Source organism: Carassius carassius, chromosome 30 (genome assembly GCF_963082965.1).
Source record: "Carassius carassius chromosome 30, fCarCar2.1, whole genome shotgun sequence".
NCBI classification, from domain to species: Eukaryota; Metazoa; Chordata; class Actinopteri; order Cypriniformes; family Cyprinidae; genus Carassius; species Carassius carassius.
The window spans coordinates 28326236-28348504 of NC_081784.1; the positions used below are offsets into that span (position 1 = coordinate 28326236).

At 37.8% G+C, this 22269-nt stretch overlaps 1 protein-coding gene across 2 annotated transcripts in view; it reads right to left on the bottom strand.

Moving 5' to 3' along the window:
* Positions 1 to 315: 315 nt before the first annotated feature.
* Positions 316 to 22269, bottom strand: part of LOC132110986 (dystonin-like) — a 158164-nt gene continuing 136210 nt past the window's right edge. For both annotated transcript variants that reach the window (XM_059518140.1, XM_059518141.1), the window contains 13 exons: positions 20381 to 20569; positions 20129 to 20258; positions 18904 to 19067; positions 18653 to 18815; positions 18417 to 18571; positions 18238 to 18312; positions 15963 to 15980; positions 13097 to 13214; positions 12304 to 12411; positions 11197 to 11390; positions 9993 to 10103; positions 9114 to 9237; positions 316 to 1368 (listed from right to left, as the gene is read on the bottom strand). In XM_059518140.1, coding sequence (XP_059374123.1) covers positions 1112 to 1368; positions 9114 to 9237; positions 9993 to 10103; positions 11197 to 11390; positions 12304 to 12411; positions 13097 to 13214; positions 15963 to 15980; positions 18238 to 18312; positions 18417 to 18571; positions 18653 to 18815; positions 18904 to 19067; positions 20129 to 20258; positions 20381 to 20569 — 1806 coding nt within the window. In that variant the 3' untranslated portion in view covers positions 316 to 1111. The remainder of the gene's footprint in view (positions 1369 to 9113; positions 9238 to 9992; positions 10104 to 11196; positions 11391 to 12303; positions 12412 to 13096; positions 13215 to 15962; positions 15981 to 18237; positions 18313 to 18416; positions 18572 to 18652; positions 18816 to 18903; positions 19068 to 20128; positions 20259 to 20380; positions 20570 to 22269) is intronic.

Below are 22269 nucleotides of genomic sequence, written 5' to 3' on the forward strand. Positions count from 1 at the left end.
ACATTAAGGTTGAACCTCTGATGTCAATTGGACTATTTTTTAACGATGTCCTTATTAACTTTCTGAGCCAGAAAATGTTTCTGTTGTGGTGCTGACTATGCAGGTAAAGAAAGCTCTCGGATTTCATCCAAAAATGTCTTAATTTGTGTCCTGAAGATGAACAAATGTCTTACATGTTTGGAACGTCATGAGTGTGAGTAATTTATTACTTAATTTTAATTTTGGGGGGAACTACACCTTTAAGTCTTGGTAATCGCAGTTGCGTAAATGCAACTCAGTCAAAATGCGTCTTGGACAGATGGAAACAAGTGAGACTTTGTAGTTTGTATATATTGTTGAGCTTTCTGCAAGCATATTTATTACAAAAAGTTGAGTAATTTGCATCAATCAGGCAAAAAGGAACCATAGAGTACACAGGCATGATTGCACTTATGAATGTATTTAGTCAGAAAGTTCTAGTCACAGTAAGCTGGCACACAATCTGTGATTTGATCGAAACAAACATTACTGCGGGTGCTACAGACGGTTCTTATATATGCAAGTTTAAAGGCCATGATCAGGATTAACTGTAGTGTATGATAGCAGGAGTTACAGTTGTAGTGTAGCAGTGGTATCGTATTACCCTTTAAATGCATAACAGCAGCTTGTCATTGCACTTTAAATAGATGAATAAATAATTGTGGTGTCCTGGCAGAATACAAGGGCATATCATCGCCAACAAGCATGTCCGCTGGAGGAAATGACTGTACATTCAGCTTCTCCCTCAACACAAATGTGGAAAAGTGTTAGTTTACCTAACAACAGTCTTCTTGTGTTCGCTCACCTTTCCCAGCAATAAACAAAATATTAATTACACAAAAGTCACAAAAAGTACAGGACAAATGCACAAAGCCATTGCATTCCACACACGCTCACACACATACACTCCACATTAACTTCCTTTTTCACAACAGAATAATTTACATCTTGCTACGCTTTTTAAAATCAATAACACTTTACAGTCTTTAGTGTAAATCTATGTCTGTCCAGTCTCGGTTTAGTGTGCGCCAACCCAGTGCTGTCAGAATGGAGGCCCGGAACCTGGCCACTTTTGTGGACTGGACACTGTTGACTATCTCTTGTTAGTCTTCGCCAGTTTGCTAGTAGGGGTGCTCCTCCGCTGGGGAGTTGGGATTTTGGAGGGTTTGCCTCCGTGTTGGCGTGAGGCTGAGCGTGGGGTTGGGCGTCCTGAGTCTGTCACTGGCTCCGACATGTCCGAGCAAACCGACTGGATGTCTGAAATATCGAAGTCTGAAGCATCGCTGCCACGGCGGCTGCTCCCTCGGCTTCCTGCTTTGCTGCCGGGCCTGCTTGGGATCTTACCCAACCCTGAGAAGGGAATTCACAGCCAGTTACATCTCAGAACTATGATACTGACATCCACATAATGGCTCATCACTAAGATAAAAAAATAAATAAAAATAAAGTATTTATTTATAGTTTTTCAGGCTTTTAATGATGTTTGATATATATTTAGATTTTGTTTCCCAAAAGAACTAGAATCACATCATCCAAACAACCACTGTTGACAAATGTAGATTCAAAATCTTTAATCCAGAAGTAAAATATGATCAACTTTCATTTTCGTACCCTCACAATTTCAGAAAGGTGCATTTCTGTCCATCCACTGTACTGCAACGTAAACTTTATCTTTGCAGCCAACACTGACTGGGAAAACAGTAGTTTATTAAAGGGTAACTAAACCCTAAACCAGCTTTTTTTAGTTAATGATCTATGAGAATGGGGCTTTATTAGTGCTGTTCATTGATTTGAGTAACTTTTTTGACATTTGAGTATAAAGTGTTTTAATTCTACAATATATGGGAGTGATCCTCAATATTTGTTTCACAAGAGCCACATTGGCAGAGCAAAATCAAAAGGCGAGCCACTTTTACAACAACATACTAAGTCACCTTTGCAAATGTGCATTTCTACATATAAATTGGACATCCCACAAAAAAGAAATAACACGGCCAATACATTTTCGTTTAAGACCAGATTTACTTTTATAGTGGGATGAGCGAAAGCTGGCATGCATGTCCTTGACTTTCTTCATGTTGTATTTGTAGTTTGTTGTTGCAATCACAGTGAGACATTCAAGATGAGCATGTGGTATATGGTATAAAAGTGGTATAAAAGAGCATGTGATATATGGTATAAAAGTGTCTGAGTGCTGACCTCTTCAGGTTGAACGATGGCTACTGCAGTTGATTTTTCCTATTGGATGTTTGCGGTGGCAGGTGATGTAAGGAGTTTCCAGCTCACCACACCCTTGGTACGAGCTACCACGCCCTTGGCAGTATAAAACCATCTTGTTCCATCAAAATCATTGTAGCGAGTCATAAATTGGAATTGCGAGGATTGAAAACGATCAGGATAGAGTATTTTAGCATCTATTTAGCATAGCACTTATATAGTTGTTTAAATTATTTAGTGTAGTCTATGTAGTTAATTAGCATAGTTGTTAGTGTAACGTTAGTATTGTTAGAAGCATAGTTAGTTAGTAGCATAGTATTGCATCAGTTAGGAGAGCTTCAAGTTAGCATAGATTTATCTGTATTTAGTACAGTGGTCAGGATGGTACGTAGGTGTAGTGTTGCTGGTTGCAACAGCACTGCTGGACTGCATAGTTTTCCAGCAGATGTGAAAATTAGGCGCCAGTGGTTGCATGCTTTTGGCCTGAAAGATCGCAAGTTCCCGTCTAGAGCTGGAATGTGCAAACTGCATTTTACGCGGGATTGCTTCTCCAACGCAATGGAGGTGGAAATGGGCTTCTCCACACAGCTCGCGCTGAAAAGCAATGCAGTGCCTTACTCAGAGACTAGCCCCATTCTCTCTTGTGTGGCTGCTTCGCTAGCATATGGCTCAGGCCCTGGCTCTGTGTCCACAGACACCTCGACACCCTCCACTTCAGGTGAAGGTGGGGGAGAAAATTCTATTTCAAATTCTATTTCAAATGAATGCTCTGTTGCAAAGCTACTTGCGTCACTACAGTCACTCTCCATTTTAGCGACTCTGACAGCAGCTGTCAATTAATCCATCATTGCGGGTCTCAGGTTCATGCCCCACCTGCTCAGCCCTGCCCTCGGTTCGTCCCCTCTATCTCCGCCCACTTTTCAGCATTTTTCAAATATTGCCAGTGGGTGGAGTCAGGCTCTGACCAGGGGTTTAGTTAAACTTTAATAAATAATTATATCTCCTGGCTATTTTCCCCAATGCATTCATTACTTTTGTGGGTGCTTTGTGGGAGGCTATATACAGTAGGTGGGCAACCAAAATGCCTATTACAGCCGCGTGTATCTCCACCACAGGGCCACAGCGCTAACTGCAAGTCAGTCGCGAATTGAAGTTGTTCACAAAACTACCGCCAAGTGGCCCAAAGGGACAGTTTGCAAACTGACTGAAATGTTTATTTCGTTTTGTAAACTGATATCAAATAAGGAAATAAAACAACAATAAATCTTCAAATCTTCAAACATCCTTAAAAATCTGAAAATTTATTTACATTTATTTAAAAATTTATTTAAAATTAATTTTTAGAAATTTAATTTTAAAACCTGTGATAGACATAGGCTGCAGCCTAATGGATCAAAAATGATAAAATATAAAAAATAAATATTAGTTAAAACGTGTTCAGTTCACCAGTGTCCAGGGGTTAAATATAATTAAGCATTTTTTGTAATAATAACAATAATAATTGCAAGCAGCAATTACATGGCCAAGCCCAGCAGAGGCAAAATGAGAAGCTAAGCATGGCTTGTAGCATCATACCAACTGCAACAATGAGTAATTGAAGCTGTTTTAGAATGATTGTAGTTGAAATGGCAAAAAAAAATAAATCATAAATACAACCACTAGAAATATGCCTTAAGGAATTATCACTTTTGACCAATAGGTGGCACTGTTATCAAATCGATGTGGTGTGTTCTGTGTGAGGTGACAATGGCACATACATGGTTTGGTGTTAATATGTCAAAGCTTTGCAGAGATACAGCCTCAGATGCAGTTTGGCATTATCCCTCAACTTTGTTGTGGTGGTATACAAAAACAATTTTTTGTATCGACATGAAATCCAAGCATTTTTGTGAGCATAGTCTGAAGAACATCTGACTCAATTTTGGTGAAAATCAGACAAATGTATTAGACATATAGAAAGTTTGTGATATATGTGAAAGCTTTACAGAGATACAGGCTCAAATGCATTTTGGTATCTTTCCAGCAAATTCGTTGATGTGCTAAACGAAACTATATTGACACAAAATCCATAACATTTTGCCAGCTTGGTCTGAAGATGATCTGAGTCAAATGTGCGGAAAATTGGACAAACGTTCTAGGAGGAGTTTTAAAAAGTAGGTTTTCAACAAGAATCAAAATTGCGGAGAGGAAGTTCAGCCAATTATGGCAAAATTGGTATCGATGTTCTCTGCATGATCGAAAGTATGCAGCAACATTACAAAATGATAATCTATGCAAAAGTTATTAGCATTTTCATAAAATGCTTTATAACTTTTGACCACAAGGTGGTGCCAAAACTTTTTGAGTACCATCAGGGCATGGTGTGAAGACGTATACCAAGTTTTGTAATGATAAGTCTAAGCGTTCATAAAATATGAATTTTTTTTACAAAATTCAAAATGGCCGATGCCCAAAATTACTGACATGGGAGAATTTGATATGGTTCAACTCGGGATGCTCCGCCGAATCTAAAGAAAGCAAACCATTGAAGTTATAAACAAAAAAAATGAATTTTTTTTTTGGGATCTCCTGAACATTAGGTGGCACTGCGCCAAACCACTGCAGGTAGTCTCAGGTCATGCTTGTCATAACACACAACAATTTGGGTCTCAATACACCAAACCGTTGCAGAGATATAGTCTCACATCCATTTTTGCATGCTTTTCATCGAATTCGTTTGTGTGTTATTCGAGAATGGTTGGACAACTTGAATGCCATAACGTTTAGCCAGCATGGTCTGAAGATGATCTGAGCCAATTTTGGTTAGAATCACACAAACTGTCTAGGACGAGTTAGAAAAAGTAGGTTTTTCGAACAATTGAAAATAGCGAAAAAAACTACCCTATACCAGCCCTTAGCTGACAGCTTACCAGTGTCCTCGGCCCGAGTCCGACTGGAGCATGTGTTTTTTTTTTTCTCTTTGTTTTTTGCTTCCTAATTACACAGCTGTTGCAGCCATTAAAATAGGTCAGTTTTGTTTTTAATTGCAAAGTTATATTTCTTAGTGTTTTATAATTAATTAATTTAGAAAAATGTTTGGAACAGACAGCTGAGTTGATCACGATTAATCAATTTAGCATTCTAAAATAAAATCTGTAGATATTGAATATTTAAAATCATAGTACAATCTTAGCTTAAACATTTAACCTAAATAAAAGTGCAATGTTAGGTGTGTATCTCCATCGTTTGTGTGGAGAGTGGAAGCTGAAATGTGCTTAATGCATGAGGTGCCCTTAATGGTCTACCCTTACTTTTGTGTGCACCCACAGCATCAACAAAATATTGTGTCTTTTGTAAAATAGAGAAAACAAACAGGATGCGCTTGCCGTCTCGTCTGTGTGAACAGGGAAAAAGCAGGTGCAGTTTAGCTTTACTGTATCAGAAACTGATGGTTTATATTCACAATAAGCTACAGATTTATATTCACAATAAGCTACAGAATACATTTAAGACTGGATCCAAGAAGGGCTAATAATGAAAGTAAGACGTCAATGATGTATGATCGTCCATATTTAAGAAACAACTTTTATAAAGTCTATATATTATTACAGCAGAAATTAGTTTTTGTTCAATTAACAATTTTTATGTGAGGTTGGAAAATAAATGGTGGTACTATCATCGGTGCAATAAGTTAGTTTGCTGTAAGCTATTCTCGAAAGCAGCAAAAAGCAGCGTACTCACAAATATATATATGTGTGTGTGTATGTATATATATATATATATATATATATATATATATATATATATATATATATATATATATATATATATATATATATATATATATATGTATGTATGTATGTATGTATATATATATATATATATATATATATGTATGTATGTATGTATGTACGTATGTACGTATATATATATATATATATATATATATAAATATATTAAGCCTATATAACATCAGCTTTTGAACACTATAATACACACAAAAATGATCTGCATGGTGACATTGTTATTTTTATTATTGCGAAGTGAGGTGAATGAAGAGTGCGTCTGTCTTGTGAGCGCAAACACACAATGTTTATCAAGTTAATCCTCACACTGTAAGGGTAGTTAGCTTCATTGTGGGGCTTGACAACGGTGTGAATCTCTTGCACTTTTATATGGAGAATGTCTGATGAGCGCTTCAAACTTGCTCAGCAGGTTTAGGCAAAGTATCTGTTTTAGGACAAAGGCTTCGTTTGGTTTGGCTTTTGCAATTTTTGCAATGGCATACAGAGTATTACATACAATATAATATGGTTTTGATTTTTTTCTCAGGAGAGACGCAGCACCTCTGAGAGAGAGACAAAGAAACTGGCCAAAAGAGACGCACGTCTTGCCAGAGAGACGAAAACTTTAGTTCTTAATTTATTTGATGTTTTGTACTATTTTCAATTTTGCATTTTAATTGTATGTGCAATGCTGCAGTCGTTTTGGCAATACAAATGTAAAAATATAGTGATAAGAAATATCACAACATCACGTAGGCCTAATAATTTTTAGTTTTGTTATTGGGCAATTCCAGCGTTAAGGACATGACATTCAGCCAAAACCTGAAATATAAATTCTCACAGAATATATTCATTACCAATATATTGAACCATCTCTTTATGTTTTTCTAAATCCCAAGTAGAGTCCAGACATCAGAAAAGTATCTGTCTATGAACATATTTTATAGGCTATTATAGGTGTTACAGATTTAAAAAAAAAAAAGTTTTGGGGAGACAATATATTTTGTATACTTTCTGTGATTTACAATGCACAAACCAGAAGCAACAATATCTGCAGAATGGAGAAGGGTGGATCATTCTCAAAACATAAAATATCAATTTTATTTCAATTTTCAATTTTGTGTTTCAGAGGACAAAAGCAAAGTTAAGGATATGACATCTCTCCTTTACGGACCGTTCTGAAAACAAAATTTATGCAAACGCATATAAATGCTTTAAAAACTTTAACAGAGAGGTCTAGTAGCCTACTGGACGTGCCTTTAGAGATAAATACAACCTTCCTTCAAATTATATAATCAGGGAGTATATGATTTCATTTTGAATTTGTTTCCTGAAAGTAAAATTTTTTCTCATGTATATGATGCACCCCAGTTTTTCGTTATTTCATGATCACATGGGTGCTTCCCTGTCACAAATGCGCATTAATACTTTTCAGCACAAACACTTAAATATGAATAGTAAGAGAGCACATTTATTTTAGGTTAACGCTACAATATGGGCTCCGCATTCAAATAAATCACCACAAGTCTACATCTGAGAGAGGTGCAGCATGCAAGCCGAATAACCAAATCTTGCACTCTCAGAGAAGATAGCGACACAAGTTATGTGAAACACATTACATTTTTAAATAAGATAATAGTGACAATGAACATTATTTGACATCTAAATTAGTTTTGACGCGTGTGCATTTCTGACCCGCACTGAGCTAAACTCCACGATGTTCTCATTGAGAATGCAATTTCTAAAATGTTAGTAGAATAAATAGTTTTTTAAAATGTTATACGGAAAGTCTGAAACAGATCCCAGCAGTATATAGACCTACACAGTAGGCTAGTCATCAGCCATCAGCATGAAAAAAAGAGAACTTGAGTTTTAACAGAAGACCTTTTATTAATCCATCCCTTCTTTTCAGTTTCAATGATTTAGCTAAATCGTGCCAAGTTTAATTAATCCATTTCTTGTTTTAGTTAGGCCTAAATAATAGTAATTGTACATCATATTGTACTAAAATAAAGGAAAAAAATTCATAAAATATGCAACAATTTCTTAATTAGTGAACAGCAATATTTTCCCCACATAGTACTGTCAAAATAAAGGACAGGTAATGAATATCAATGTATGTGCATGACAAAAATGCATGCTGTTTTATCAAAGGAATTTTAATATATAAATTAAAAATGTATTTGTGACAAATATTAAGTAATGGAAGAATATTGACATTTAGAATCCATGTATGTAGCCTAGCATGAAATAGGCTACCGCTTTTGATGCTCCGATGCAAAATAAACCACCATTTCTTTAAGGTAATAACACATGATTAATATTATATAAATAATGCTGCACACCTGTTAAATATTTAAAATCTAAAATATGGTGTAATACTTAGCTTAAATATAAGCACAGGCTCATAAACTTCCCATTATTCCTGCTTAATTTTTTTTCTAAATGAAAAATGCACATAACTTCATAGGTACTAAATTTGCATCAGTGAATATTAAATATTTTATCTAGGCCTACAGTGTTTTTCTTTCATTTTCCACCGACTGCAGCCGTCACATGTTACATGGCGAGGCAAAGCGGACGGCTATTTGTGAAAATGCACTTTAAAGCGTTAGCTTGATAACTTGTGGTTAAAGTAGCACTCAGCAGTCAAATGCTGCAAATGCATTTTGCAGACGTGGTGGAAGCGGCACCCATGGCGATAGAAAGCACATTCTGGTTGGCCACCTACTGTACATGCACTTAAACGCAAGTAATTAAGTAATTATTTAAATGTGCAATTTATGGCTTAAATGGACGACTAGTAGTCGTCTAGAAAACTCTTTAGGTGGGGGCAGTCCTATTATAGTCATATTATTACTCATATTAGACATCGATATTTAACTAAATATTTCTTTAACATAACATTTAAAAATATTGCTCTGTGTTCTTTTTTGGGTGATGCATATTTGAATACTTGACAGATCTGATAAAAGAAACTGATCTTTATAGTCTCATAATAACCCATTAGACCATGGTCCAATAAAATCAGTGTCGTTTTTTTGTGAATGTTCAATATATCACACAGTAGCAGCAGCAAAAATCGATGAAGAGCAGATGGTGTGTCCGACTCACCCATGGATTGACCTCTGGCCTTCATGACTGCAGCGTTTATCAAGGTCCCATCTTCTCCCGACTGAAAGCCTTTTCCTGACAAATAGCCTGGAAGACGAAGCTTGCTTCCCTGAATAGGGGTGCTCTGTAAGATATCATGATTCAGAAACATTTAGAAAAGGACAATGAGGAGGCATGTAACAGACTGTTCACTGACAGAAATAAAAACAGCAACCTTTGGCCAAGAGAAGCTTTCTAAGATGCAGATAAACCCAGTGGGGCTCTGCTCTAACATTCTGGCACTGAAACTGCACTGAAACACATTTGACGAAAGCAAGCACAAAGAAATCATGACTGGTTTAGGATTGACTTATGAATTTCATATCAAGCCCACATCTAAATGTGTCTGTTCATCCCAAAACGTTGCAGTGTGTACAGTTCATGGCCAGAAAGACTGACTAAATGCATGACAGACAAGAGAATTACAGTATACTGCCTATGCTGCATCAAAGTCAGCCTTACAGAAGTCATTTTAGAGTTCTGGATGTAGAAAAGATCTCACAAGCATTACGTTTTAGTGGCAAGAGGACATGAAAATATTAATTTAGCAGTAAGTGCTTGAAAGTGATGTTTAGAAAAGGCTTTTGTATGTCAAGCTGATTTGATTTAAGACAAACACACCATCCCCTTTGCGAAAGAGAGGTTTAAAGATCAGAGTTAACACATCCGCTTTAATAACGGACCACTTCCATGCATCACTGCAAAGCCAGAGAAAGAGATTGAACTCAATCCCAGATCCACACAGGAAGCAATTAGATCAGTAACAAGGCAGAGACAGAGGTCAGGAGCAGGAGACGGAGATTAGATGTGGATTTGTCACTCGTTTCTGAAGCACTATACCTCATTGGATGACCCTTGGCTGTCAAAGGAGTCAGATGATTTAAGAGGAGTAGCTGATTTGCTGTTTGTCAGCCATGGTTTGTCATAATTGCGGGTTAAATGTTGGGGAGTCTGTGAGAAACAATTACCACATACGAAGGGTAGCGACAGAAAAAAAAAAAAAAAAAAAGACAGGAAATACAGTAAATATCACCAAACAATGATGGGGCTGTGCATGGCTCTCTTCCAAATCTTAGTGAGCTCCCTTAGACAGCTTTCTAAGATGCCATAGATACACTCCTGACGAAAGATGCTTATGCTGCCTTCCAAAATAACTTCTTTTGGCCAATTGATATGAACAGAAGAAATTCAAAAGTTAAACATAATTCATTTAATGCTGAATGAATACTTCTAAATACTGATAAAATAGTTAAAAACTAATGAAAATGTACTGTTTTATTTATTTATGTATTTTTACACAGTTTTCAAGTGTGCTATGTCTTTTTATGCTCAAGTCCTTTATATTGTTTGATTTTATTATCCAAATGTTACTGAGAAAAAAAAAACACATTTAGTTATGAACCTGGATATGCGATGGCCATGGGTTATGCTCATCTTTAGTATCTACTTGGAAGTCATACTGAGTGTTTATTGTGAATAACCCACATTTTGGCACTTGGTATTTATATACTTAAATATCTCAAAAACTGCCTGTCAAACTCTCATTTAAATGCCATATATTAAATCAGCAATAACATGTGAATTAACTGCCCCTTAAATCTTGTTTCTTTTGCACAAACATTATTCAAATGTGTATATTTCTGGTTGGTAAAGCCAATGCATTTAAGGACACTGACTGACTAATTGCCATTCGGCTATTTTATACAGTAGGCGGGACTTATTCCTCCATATTGAGGGTTGCACTTTCTCCTATTGAAATTAATATCTGAACCATCTTGGTATATATACAGTCTGCGACCAAACTCTTTTAAAAACAGCCTTTAATGGAGTCCCCCATGTCCTATTTGTATTATGCAGTTGTTGAGTTGTTGACCCATGCCTATGGTTTCATCTTAGTCTTACAAAGCAGTTTCCTATATACCCAGTGGGCAGCAAAGAAGCTCACTAGGTTTTGGAACCAAGCTTCAAGATTGGTGATATGAAAATGTGATAAAAACATGGAGAACTTTATATATCTCTACAACCTAATCAACAAAATCCATACCTTGGGTGTGTTGGATCCGGGTGGGTTGGGTTGTGCTGTGGGACAGCTGTGACTAGAATTGGATCTGTTAGGGGAGGTGCCTCTTGAGGATGGCCGTGACCTTCGACCTCTGTAGCGGAAACTGGCCATCACCTGGGTGGTGCCTTCTGGGAGAATAAACTTCTCGCGTAGCTCCACGTTGGTTCTGCCCTTAGCTGGAGGAAGATCATACAGTGCAATGAGTCGGGAGGCAAGACCACAGCAAAACCTTTCACATGGGTTTAGAAAATAAGCCTCTGAAATTCAAAGGAATATCATGGCTTTAGTTTAACTTGAGGTCTATGGCCAACATCTGTGGTTCCAACGATTAAAAGGCGATTTAGTAAAAATTTTAATAATTTGATCTGTAAAGTAATCACCCCACCCTAATCATTGTAAACAAACTAAGGGACAAGGCTTTTTTATTTTTTACATTTTTTATAATTGCATATATTGTTTTGACCCCAAAATATTCCTTCAAAGCAGGTTTCAGGGACTTTTTTCACAAAGCCATTTTAAAGGTTCTTTTTATGAAAGTATCTTTATCCAGGCTTGGGAATGATGGCCACCCACTCAAATGTGCAAAACACGGTTCACAGTTTTGTGCTCTGGTTTGATATAGGGAATGACTTGCATGCATTGCACATCACTGGCAAGAATATCTAATAATAAAAAAAAATAAATAAAAAAAAAACACTTATTATTATTATACAGTAGAACAGGATTAACCCTCAGAGACTGCAGCTTAGAAAAACAATTTAGCATATTTGGTTTATCGCATATATATATATATATATATATATATATATATATATATAGTTCAGTTTAATGTGATTAATTATTCATATTCTGCGTAGATTAGATTGTCGAGCAAGTTTCAACTGCACTGCAACAGAGCTACAATAAGCACATGCAATGAAAGCGAGAGAGGAAACATGACTAAACACAAAACCGCATGCTAAACCGTCCCAGACAGCACGATGGAAAGGGAAGCATGAGATTAATGTTAATGAGAATACCATTCAGGGATCACTGCAGCACACACACACACACAAACACACACACACACACACTGGGATGCACACATACCACTGGGATGGAGCAAGGAGAGAAAGTGTGAGAGTTGCCAACCTATAGGAGACTGAGTAATTGAAGAATTTGATTCCGAGCGCAACATTTTACTCCCGTGGTGGTGAACTAGAAGAAATGATAATTGGGTTCACTAATAAAGCAGCAGGAAAAGAGAAATTCTGAAAGAAGGGCTTCGTGGGAAGAGAACGACAAGCTTTAAGAATCCCATTAACAGCCAATGAGAGAACAGGAAGAAAAGATACTGCCTACACAAGAAATAAGAATATCCATCAGTAACATTCTCTTTCTAAATATTAATATTTCTCTTTTATTATTGGGAACTTAGGATTGTGTTCCAAAACCTAATGAGTTGCATTGCTTTCTGTTGTCTACACTGGTAGCTTCCTCCTAAAGCACCATTTTAACTGAAATGGAACCTCACGATTGACCCAGTGGTCCATTTTTGAATGACTCTGATCTGTTTTGTTTTATTATTTTCAATGCTGACCGAAGCTTGTGTCAATGTAACATGTGTTTGCCTTCTTGGTAAAGTACTCATTCGATAACTCTTTTGGAATTACGAGGTAACTTAGAAGGCAGCACAATAATGAAACTGCTTTCACATCGGAAACTTGTCTGTGATGTGTTAAAATGCTGCCTACGTAGGCAACTCAGCTAGGTTTTGGAACATAACATATTGTCCAGGAGGAAGTAAAATACATTGTATAAATAAATTGAACCATTCTGTTATGCACAATATTAATCAATTTAATAGACCTGACTGAACACCTTAAGCTGAAGCGGACATTACCTCTGCATGGGTCATTTTTCACCAGGAACTCATCCAGGGCCATCCAACCTCCACCCACCCGCACCATCACTGTACTGCGCAGGATCCGCACCAGCCGCAGCTGCTGGGAATCTCCAAACTGGACACGAACAGAGAACACAATCATTCTTCTGAAATACAGTCATGTTTGTCAGTGACAGGCACGCAGCAGAGCAACATCAGAAACCTCGGCCCCATAACACCCTTCTCAAAATAGCAAAAACTAGCCATCAAACGTGGCGGAAGCAGTGAGTCAATTAAAAACATTATTAATCTCTGTTAGATGCTATTTGTTGTGTTTATCTCTGGCTTCCTCTTGTTGCCCTGCCGAGCCATTTGATCAAAACAAATTTTGACTGAGACACAACATTGGTTCCATTCCAGAAGATGTGAAATGAGTGGTCAATCCAACTGGGTTCATTTGTGGCTTTGTGCTAATGATTGACTGATCATGTGTGGTGGTGTGGTCCATTGTATGTCATTAAAGGTGCACAAAGTCATTTCAGAGTTTGTATTACAGGCTGATTCGACAGTGGTTCTAGACCTTTTGCTGCCACCTGTGGGCATGGATGAAGCATTATGTAAACCCATTACAGAAATATCCAATTTGCTGGCATATTTGTCACCCGTGATTAATTGATTCCAAAAGTGTCCTATATATGCAGAGACAGTTATTTACTCTTCATGACAATTAAACATCCATCCAAACGAACAGTATTGATATATATTTATATATACGATTTTTTTTATATTTTATAAAACTGATATGAAGTGAGTAAACATCATTTGACAATGTTACCAATTTCGTAATGTGTGAAACTTTTATTACAATAGAAAAAAGTTGCTTAGTGCACTTTTAAGACAAAGTGGACAGGACTGTGATCAGTGTGTCCACTAGGGTGTGCTATAAGTGCATTCTACACTCGCTGAGGCTCTGTTTTCATTCAAATATGGGCACTGGCATGGAGACGCAGGGGAACACTCGGACATAACTCCACTGCATTCCCCTACACCCTCCATGCCAAAGATAGGAGCTAAAGAAAACAAGCCAAACGAGTTGATCCAAATGATTGTTGCCAGTTGGATATGGCCAAGGCATACGGATTTCACAGCACAGAAAATTATGGCCTCATGCTTTCTGTAAAAAAAAAACAAAAAAACAAAAGAAAAAAAAGAAATCATACCATATGAGAAAGTTTTTCCACAAACCACAGACGTTGCACCGTCTAGAACTACAAACTACCATTCTCATAGAGGATGCGTGTGTTGACACTGATGCTCAACTCCAACCACACACAATAGGAACAATATGGAAGAATGGCTGAGATCGACTCGCTGAAACTCAACATGACTGACACACTGATGGCGACCCGCTGAGCATCTCTCTGGCCTGCAAGCCTTTTATTCTAGAAGTGATACCCAGAGTGAATCGATACCATTGGTGAATTTGGTGATTGGGGGGAGGAGAAGATGAATTTTGAAGCATGATCAAGAGAATCACAACAAATGGCTTTAAGAATGACCATTTACCAGGATACAGCTTTCCAAAACAGCAACGTGTAGATGGGGGGTTAGATTTTGATTGTCCCTGTTTGTTATAGTCTCATCGGCGATTAAGGGGTCATGTAAGCAGTGAACGAGACCAAACTGTCAAAAGAATGGTTTCAGTTGATGTGATACAAAGTTCTCAATACAAAGGAAGAAAAACATGAGGTTTGCATGGCCTGCCCGATAAAAGCCCTCCACCAGCTAAGAGTCACGTATCTTGACAAAACACCACCCCAAGAAAGCATGTAGCTCATGATTTCATGTGATTTATGTAGTGAGAATCATGCATCATCTTTCAGCTCAAAATTTCTCTGGAAGCTCTGACTAGTTTGAACATCAGCCACAAACTGTGGTTAAAAGAACCACAACTCAAAGCAGAAATCAAATAAGTTTAAGTAAATTAAGCAGGTGCTGTAGCAGAAAGCAAGCGTACTGTGTTAAGCTGCAAAAGCTGTCGCAAATTATGATAAAAAAGCAGAATGCAACGCTGCAGGGAGAAATGCATTTGAACTCAAAAGCAGATAGTTGAATCTAAAAATGGTTTCTAAAAAATAAAAACGTCCTAAAATGCCTGTAGAACAAGTCAACATGAAACATTCACAACCCCTTTTTTTCCATAATGTGAAACAATCCAATTGATTCATATCACCTGCATATATTTACAATCATGAAATTAGTGTGATAACTACTGAACTGCACCGACAAGTTCTGCATTACGCTGTAAACTATAAATAGCTACAAACAGTAGAATGTTTTTTTAATTAATTTTTTTTTAATTAGTTTTTTAATTAATAAATGTTATTAAAATGCCTTTGGCTGTTATTTAAGACAAGTTATAACACTTGTAAAATGTTTTATTGATTAATTGATTGAGTATTGCTCAATGTTGATTTCATGTTGACTAGAAACAATTTCCCAAATATCTGTGCTTGTTTAACTCAAACCTAAATTAATCTGCATTAAAAATACTCAGGGCACAACATAAGAGATATTAAGGAAATGTCAGCACTAAACACTATCTTTTGTGTGTGTGTGTGTGTGTGTGTGTCATTTAGTATTAAGGAAGAAGAAATGTATATTTATAACTTTCCCGAGCCACTGTGCTTCAATGCCAGTGGAGATTTGCACAAACTAAATGGCTAGCTTTGGGAAGAGAGTTTAAAACTACTTTAAATATGCTTATCCGCTTGTGAGTTTAAGACAGCCTTAAATATTGGAAATTCAAAGACACAGTGACAGTGAATCAGATAAAACATAAAAGGCAGCACTGCAAATCTTAAAAAGCACTATGCATGTATACCTGATTTCCAAGGTAGAACTGATGTGGTGGAGGGGGTAAAAAGACAAACATTAGTTAATATCAGTCCACTCTTTTTGGTTTGACAATAAATTCTGCTGAAAAAAACACACACAAGATATTCTAGTTCTAGTTCTTGTCATCAAGTGGCACAGTTCCAGGCCTCCATTCAGTCAGTACTATTCCCTCAGATTACAGGCAGTAACAGAATGGCTGTCTGTGACCAAATGTTAAGGGATCTGTTTATTAGGGGTGTTGGAGAGAAGGGGACCAGGGGGAAACTCTCAAACATGAGAGAATGAAAATGCAATGGCATGTAAAAGTGTAATGAAGTCATTTTCTTTGGCAGCAGCAGTGTCGGGGCAGAGAGGTTTGGGCAGGGGAGCAGTTTAACTGTGTGGAACTCTGCCAACTTTCCAGACTGCATGTTTCCATTCCATCCTCAAAACATTCCTTACATCGGCAAGGAATCAGGGCCTTTTCATTTGGATATAGCCAATGTCCAAATGAACTTTGATAAATTGGTTACATGCCATTATGTTATTGCCACATAAACAATGTATTTTGTAATAAAAACAGGATTTTTTTCTAGCACTGAGGTGAAGGCTGTTTTGTATGGAAGCCCGTTTATGCCATTGAATAAAAAATAAAAAAGGTAATTTGCGACTTTTTATAGCGAGTTTATGTCTCACAATTCTGAGAAAAAAAAATCTGAACTGTGAGACATAAACTTGCAGTTAAGAGTTATAAAGTCAGAATTGAGTGAGATAAACTTGTTTTTCCTCACAATCGTGACTTTATATCTCACAATTATGACTTTATAACTCCCAATTTGGGAGTTTATTTCACGCAATTCTGAGAAAAAAGGCAGAATTGTGAGTTTATATCTTGCATTTCTGACTTTATAACTCACAAATGCGTGTTTATATCTCTCAATTCTGTGAAACAAACCCTTTTAAATGTAAAACCACTGTACACAGCAAAATCAAGACTACAGGTCATTATCATTAGCTCTGATAAGGTATTATCAGACCCTGTAACCATGTATTAAGATAAAGACATAAAAAAGTAGCTTCATATTGCATAATAAAAGTGGTGCATGGATGTATAAGATTAATAAAAAAGATAAAAAACTAAACTGAAAAAAAAAACCTTTAGCATTAGAAACACTGTCTGTTTAAATACCAGAATCGGAATCAGAATTACTGTATTGAACTACACTGGGAAATTCTTTGTTACAAGTTGCAATGGAAAGTAAGTCAGTCTCGAAACCTTACGAAATATGCATGCCATGGTTTGGACAAATTAATTATCTTCATTAAAATTTGAGAGGAACGTTCCTCTCATCATAAAGAACACATTTCAGTTTGTGTCATTTTTGTGCTCAGGCCCTAATAATGACTACTGGTTAGGTTGCAACCCTCTACGGACACCTTGGCAATTGAATCGCCATTGGCTAAATACTTTAGTTTACTCGCCAGACTGATTGATATATACTGTAGATATAAAACACACTAAGGATTACTAAATATTAATGAGCTGTTGGATTCATGAATATTAATTTGGTTTTGTGTGTTCGCTCGAACTGATTTGCTGAAATCAAAACAGGGAAGATAATAGGTGACTGCCAGCCAATGAGATTGCCGATTGAGCATTAACTCCTCCCACTACCGGAAAGCCCAGCTGTTCTTAAAAGCTGAAGACTTCCATAGAAACGCTGTTATTTTGACGGGAAAATACAACAAAGAACATTGTTTAAATGTAGCGAGTCAATTCACTCACTCGCTCACTCTCTCTCGCTCTCTGCGTGTGTGTGAGAGAAATCGACGGCGGTTTGTGCCCCTTCACACTAGAGTTTACGGTACATTAAATACAGGTGTGCTGCGTGTCCATTGAGATGAACAGAAAAATATCACAGATCGCCTGACGGAGAGTGAAACTCTGAAGCCCTATCAGAGAGTGTTCGCGAGTGTAAATATATCTGTGCTAAACTTATACTTAGCCTCCAACTCACACACTGGCAATTATTTAACCTGCCAAAGTGGCTAGTTGTCGTCACTGTGTTACCCACCACGAGCAAAATCCACCCACATTTGGCGGGTGTTAATGTCAAGCCCTGCAACCAATCATAATAATAATAATTATTATTATTTTTAAATCTTGAAAAAAAAAAAAAAACTCAACTAATGACCAGGCTTCTGCGTTTGTATTGGCCTAGGGTTCCATACTGAATCTTTTTCTTGACTCATCCAGAAAGCATGAAAAATCAGTCACTTACCCGATATTTGTTGGCACCAATCTGCTCTACTTGGAACCGTTTCGGACATTTGCACTTTGCAACTTGGCGTGTCACCTAAACATGAAGTCATAAATCAGAAAACGACTACAAGAATCACCATCCGTAATATTTCCAGTTATTGTGTAGAACTTTCCAGAAAGTAAGCAGATAACATTTACCTCATCTTCAATTTTGTCTGCATCGGTTAATGGTTTGTAAGCTTCTTTGTTGGGATGTAGAGCAGCCACAAACTCATAGTAGTCAATGTAGCCATCGCCGTCACGATCAAAGATGTCTGCCACAGCGCTCATCTCCAGACGACTGGTGGGGAACTCTACAGGACCAGAGAGGCATTGAAGGTACAGCCTGAAAGACTTTAGACCTAAACAACACACGGTTTGTCTTCTTTTCTTACTTGAGGACAGGATGCCATCGATGAATTCCTGCCTTGTGACTTTGCCATCCTGGTCTTTATCGATACGGCGGAAGAAATCCATGACGCGTGATTTCTTGTGGTTCATCCAGCGCATGTAGCGTTTCCTCCATACGTCAAAGTCAAAGTTGGCAAACTCTTTCAGCTGAGGGCATATAAGAAGCAGATGAGTTTGAAGCCACCTGACATGAATCTAAACCAGATGTGAGGTCAGGTGTGTATGTACGACTGACCTCCTCTAGTCTGTCCAGAGCATCGTTGAGCTTCCTCCTCCTGTCCAGTGCCAGAAGCCACACCTGCTGCCACTTACTGACCAGCAGGTTCACTCGGGGGTTCTTAGTCTCGATTTGTGCCTGTGATGCTGCGGTGTACATGGATTGTGTAGGGGATCTCTTTCCTGATGACCAATCAAACAAATGGCTAAATCAGCCAAAGCTAAACAGCCAGTGAGTGCACTTCTGTTTGGTGGACTAAATTACAAAACCTGGTGAAGTTTTTGTCTATGACTTCATTGTTATTGTTTAGCTCAAGGGCACACATTCACATTTGTCCTTTCATCTAAACGACCTAAGTTACACCATAAGTGGCACATCCTAAGGAGAGAATAACAAGGAAAGTGACATTATACAATGTTACAACATTGTTAAGAAAAGTACAAGCCAGGACAGAGATGAAGATGAGACACAGTAAATCAAGGGGTCATAAGTGGCTGGACAAAAGTCTATCGGATTAAAACAAGAGATTTTTGGTTAAGAGCCCAGATCTTTAAACACTTGTCTACACTAGGGCTCCATCTGAAATCACGTACTTCCCTACTATATAGAAAGAAAAACTAGTGAGTGAAAAGAAGAGTATGTCTACATTCACATTATGTATAAAACAGTAAGAGAACAGAGAAAAATACTTTTAAAAAATACCAACTTGTAGTGTTATGATATAAATAAAAACAATATTCTTCCACCAACCAATGTAGTTCCTCAGAAAAAGTTGTAGTTCCAACAAAGTGGTTGCTGAGCAACACAGAAGTAAACAAAGGTGTATGTTTGTAGTGAAATGTACAACAGCTTTGATTGTGGCTCAACCAATCAGAATCAAGGACCGGAACTATCCATTTTATAATCAAACTTACACTACGTACACACATTCATACTAAATAGAACATATTATTATTCAAAAAAGTACAGTATCTATTCAGACAGTATGCGATTTCAGACACAGCGGTATCCCAGGCTCTAACCCTAAACTGATTCCTACTCCTAACCAAAACCCCAAACTTTCAAGCCTCTTCTCAAACTCTTACCCCAGTCCCTAGAATTAGCGCTGAACCCTAAACCCAAATATCAAATCCTGCTCAGTTTTTCTTCTGCTCAAATCATGCTATTGTTCACTGACGTCCAGCTATGGTGCATGCCAAATTGAATTGAAAAACGGGACTGAATGCTGAATGCTGATACTCACTGGCTGTTCGTCCTTTCTCTGGAACAGGGATATGAGACTGAACAGGAGGATCTGCTGTGGCTTTTCTCTTATGAGTTTTGGTGATTTTATCCACATCTGGTTGATTTCTGGTCATCTCTTCCATGAATGTCTGGTACACACACACACACACACACACACACACACACACACACACAAACAGCTTTTTTCTAAACCTTTGACTAACTATGTAAAGGTGTTAAAGTGAGCCCCTCATACAGCTCTTGGTGCTACCTGGTGCTCAGCGATGAGTGATTTGACTTCCTCTAACTCTTGAGGAAGAGGTTCCTTGTCTTTCTCGCCGAGTGTGGTTTCAGCCCACTGGAGCCAGTTCAGCAGGTTTTCCAGCAGTTCTTGCGTGGCCAGCAGTTCGGCCAGAGCACTGGAGAGTCTCTGCTGGTGCTGGCGCACCCAGGCTGACACCTGACACAGACGCAGAAATCAGATCATACTGTAGACAGTATTGACTGTTAAAAGGGACATCGGATGCCCACTTTCCACAAATTGGTATGATTATTCAGGGTCTTTCATGAATTGCCTGCAACATACTTTGGTCAAGGTTCCACAATGGTTATGTTAAACAATACCCTTTTTACCTTGTCAAAAACAGCTCTGTTCATAGCGAGCCATTTCGGTGCATGTCTCTTTAAATGATAATGAGCTCCGGTTTTCCCCGCCCCCCTCTTCCGTGGGGTGTTTTGAGACAAAATGCCTGAATTGCTGCTTTGGACTCTGTATATGGATAAGGTGGTCTTATTCAGTTAGCTACAGGGTTCGAAATGAGGGGGTCTGAGGGGGTCCTGGACCCTCCATAAGTCATTAGGGACCCCCCATAAGAATTCATTTTTGGATTTTGGGGGGTCCCCAACAAATATATTTTAAAATTGAAAATTATTGTGAAAATTATATGTTTTAGTGACGTTTTGTATTTAACAGTAATTAATTCATTTCCTAGCACGAGGCAGCAATCAGGGCAGCTATTAGCTAAATGTGAGTTCAGCATCACAGATTGTTGTTGTGGTGCTCCCGCAGACACGTACTAGATGAACACGGCAAAACGAGACATCACAAAGAGTGAAATCCTGAATGAAAATCCTGTAAGTCCTTCGATTGTGTTTATATCTCCATAATTGCTTATAGTAAAATATTAGGAGTTCGAGTTCCTATATCAAAAGTTGCATTAACTAGATACCCAGTGTAATGATTATAGGAGTATGTTTGTCAACGTTTCTTGCTAGCTGTAACTTATGTGTATGAAGCCATATGATCTGCCAGCTAACAGCAGAACGAGCAGCTAGACTAGTTATTCAAAGCTAGCTTAACAACCAACTTGTCCAGTCAGTGATTACGAAAGATAACCAGGACTTAATTCAAGTCTGTGAGTTGAGTAAAGTGAATGTGATTTGAGCATGAATGTACATGAGAGCTTGGTAAAGAAGCTAATGTTATTTTTCTTAATTTGGAATCCTGCGCATTGAGAAAAAAAGAGGAAAAAGAAAGATCACCGACTTTTTTCAAGGGTAAATTGTGCTTATGTGATAACATGGCTGTTGTTGTGAGAAATTGTAGATATCAGGGATGCAAAAACTGCACGCTTTTCGGCGCCTCCCACCTAGTGTTTCTCTTACTCTCTATGCTGGTATCTGCAACTGCATCAAATTCTCATCAAATTCTGCTTAAGAAAACTCCCTGTCAATACAGAACGAAATATGCTGTAGCCTATTTTGCCGTCAATACTGCCGACGTTGTCTTGGCTGTATCAGTAGGTTATATATTTATGTTAAACATCCAAATGTAGACTGGTCTGTCTGTCGGCGTACAGAGCCACGCAGTCGCAGACAGCACGTGAAGTTCGTGAAACCGAATTCCCTTGTCTTTCTTATCAATTTGTGTTTGAACGAAAAAAAAAATTAACGATGTGCTCGAAAAGATAAGTCAAAGTGTCCATTTCAACGAGTTTCCCCATAAACGCAGTCAGAGAAAGAAAACAGGTGCGTGTCATTACCAGTATTAGATACGCATTCGTCTTAAAGGGACAGCAACCCAATATACCTGCAGCTGTTTGGGTCACCAAAGGTAATCAAAAAACAAAAGAGAAAGAGAAAAAACATTTTTGTAGCTAA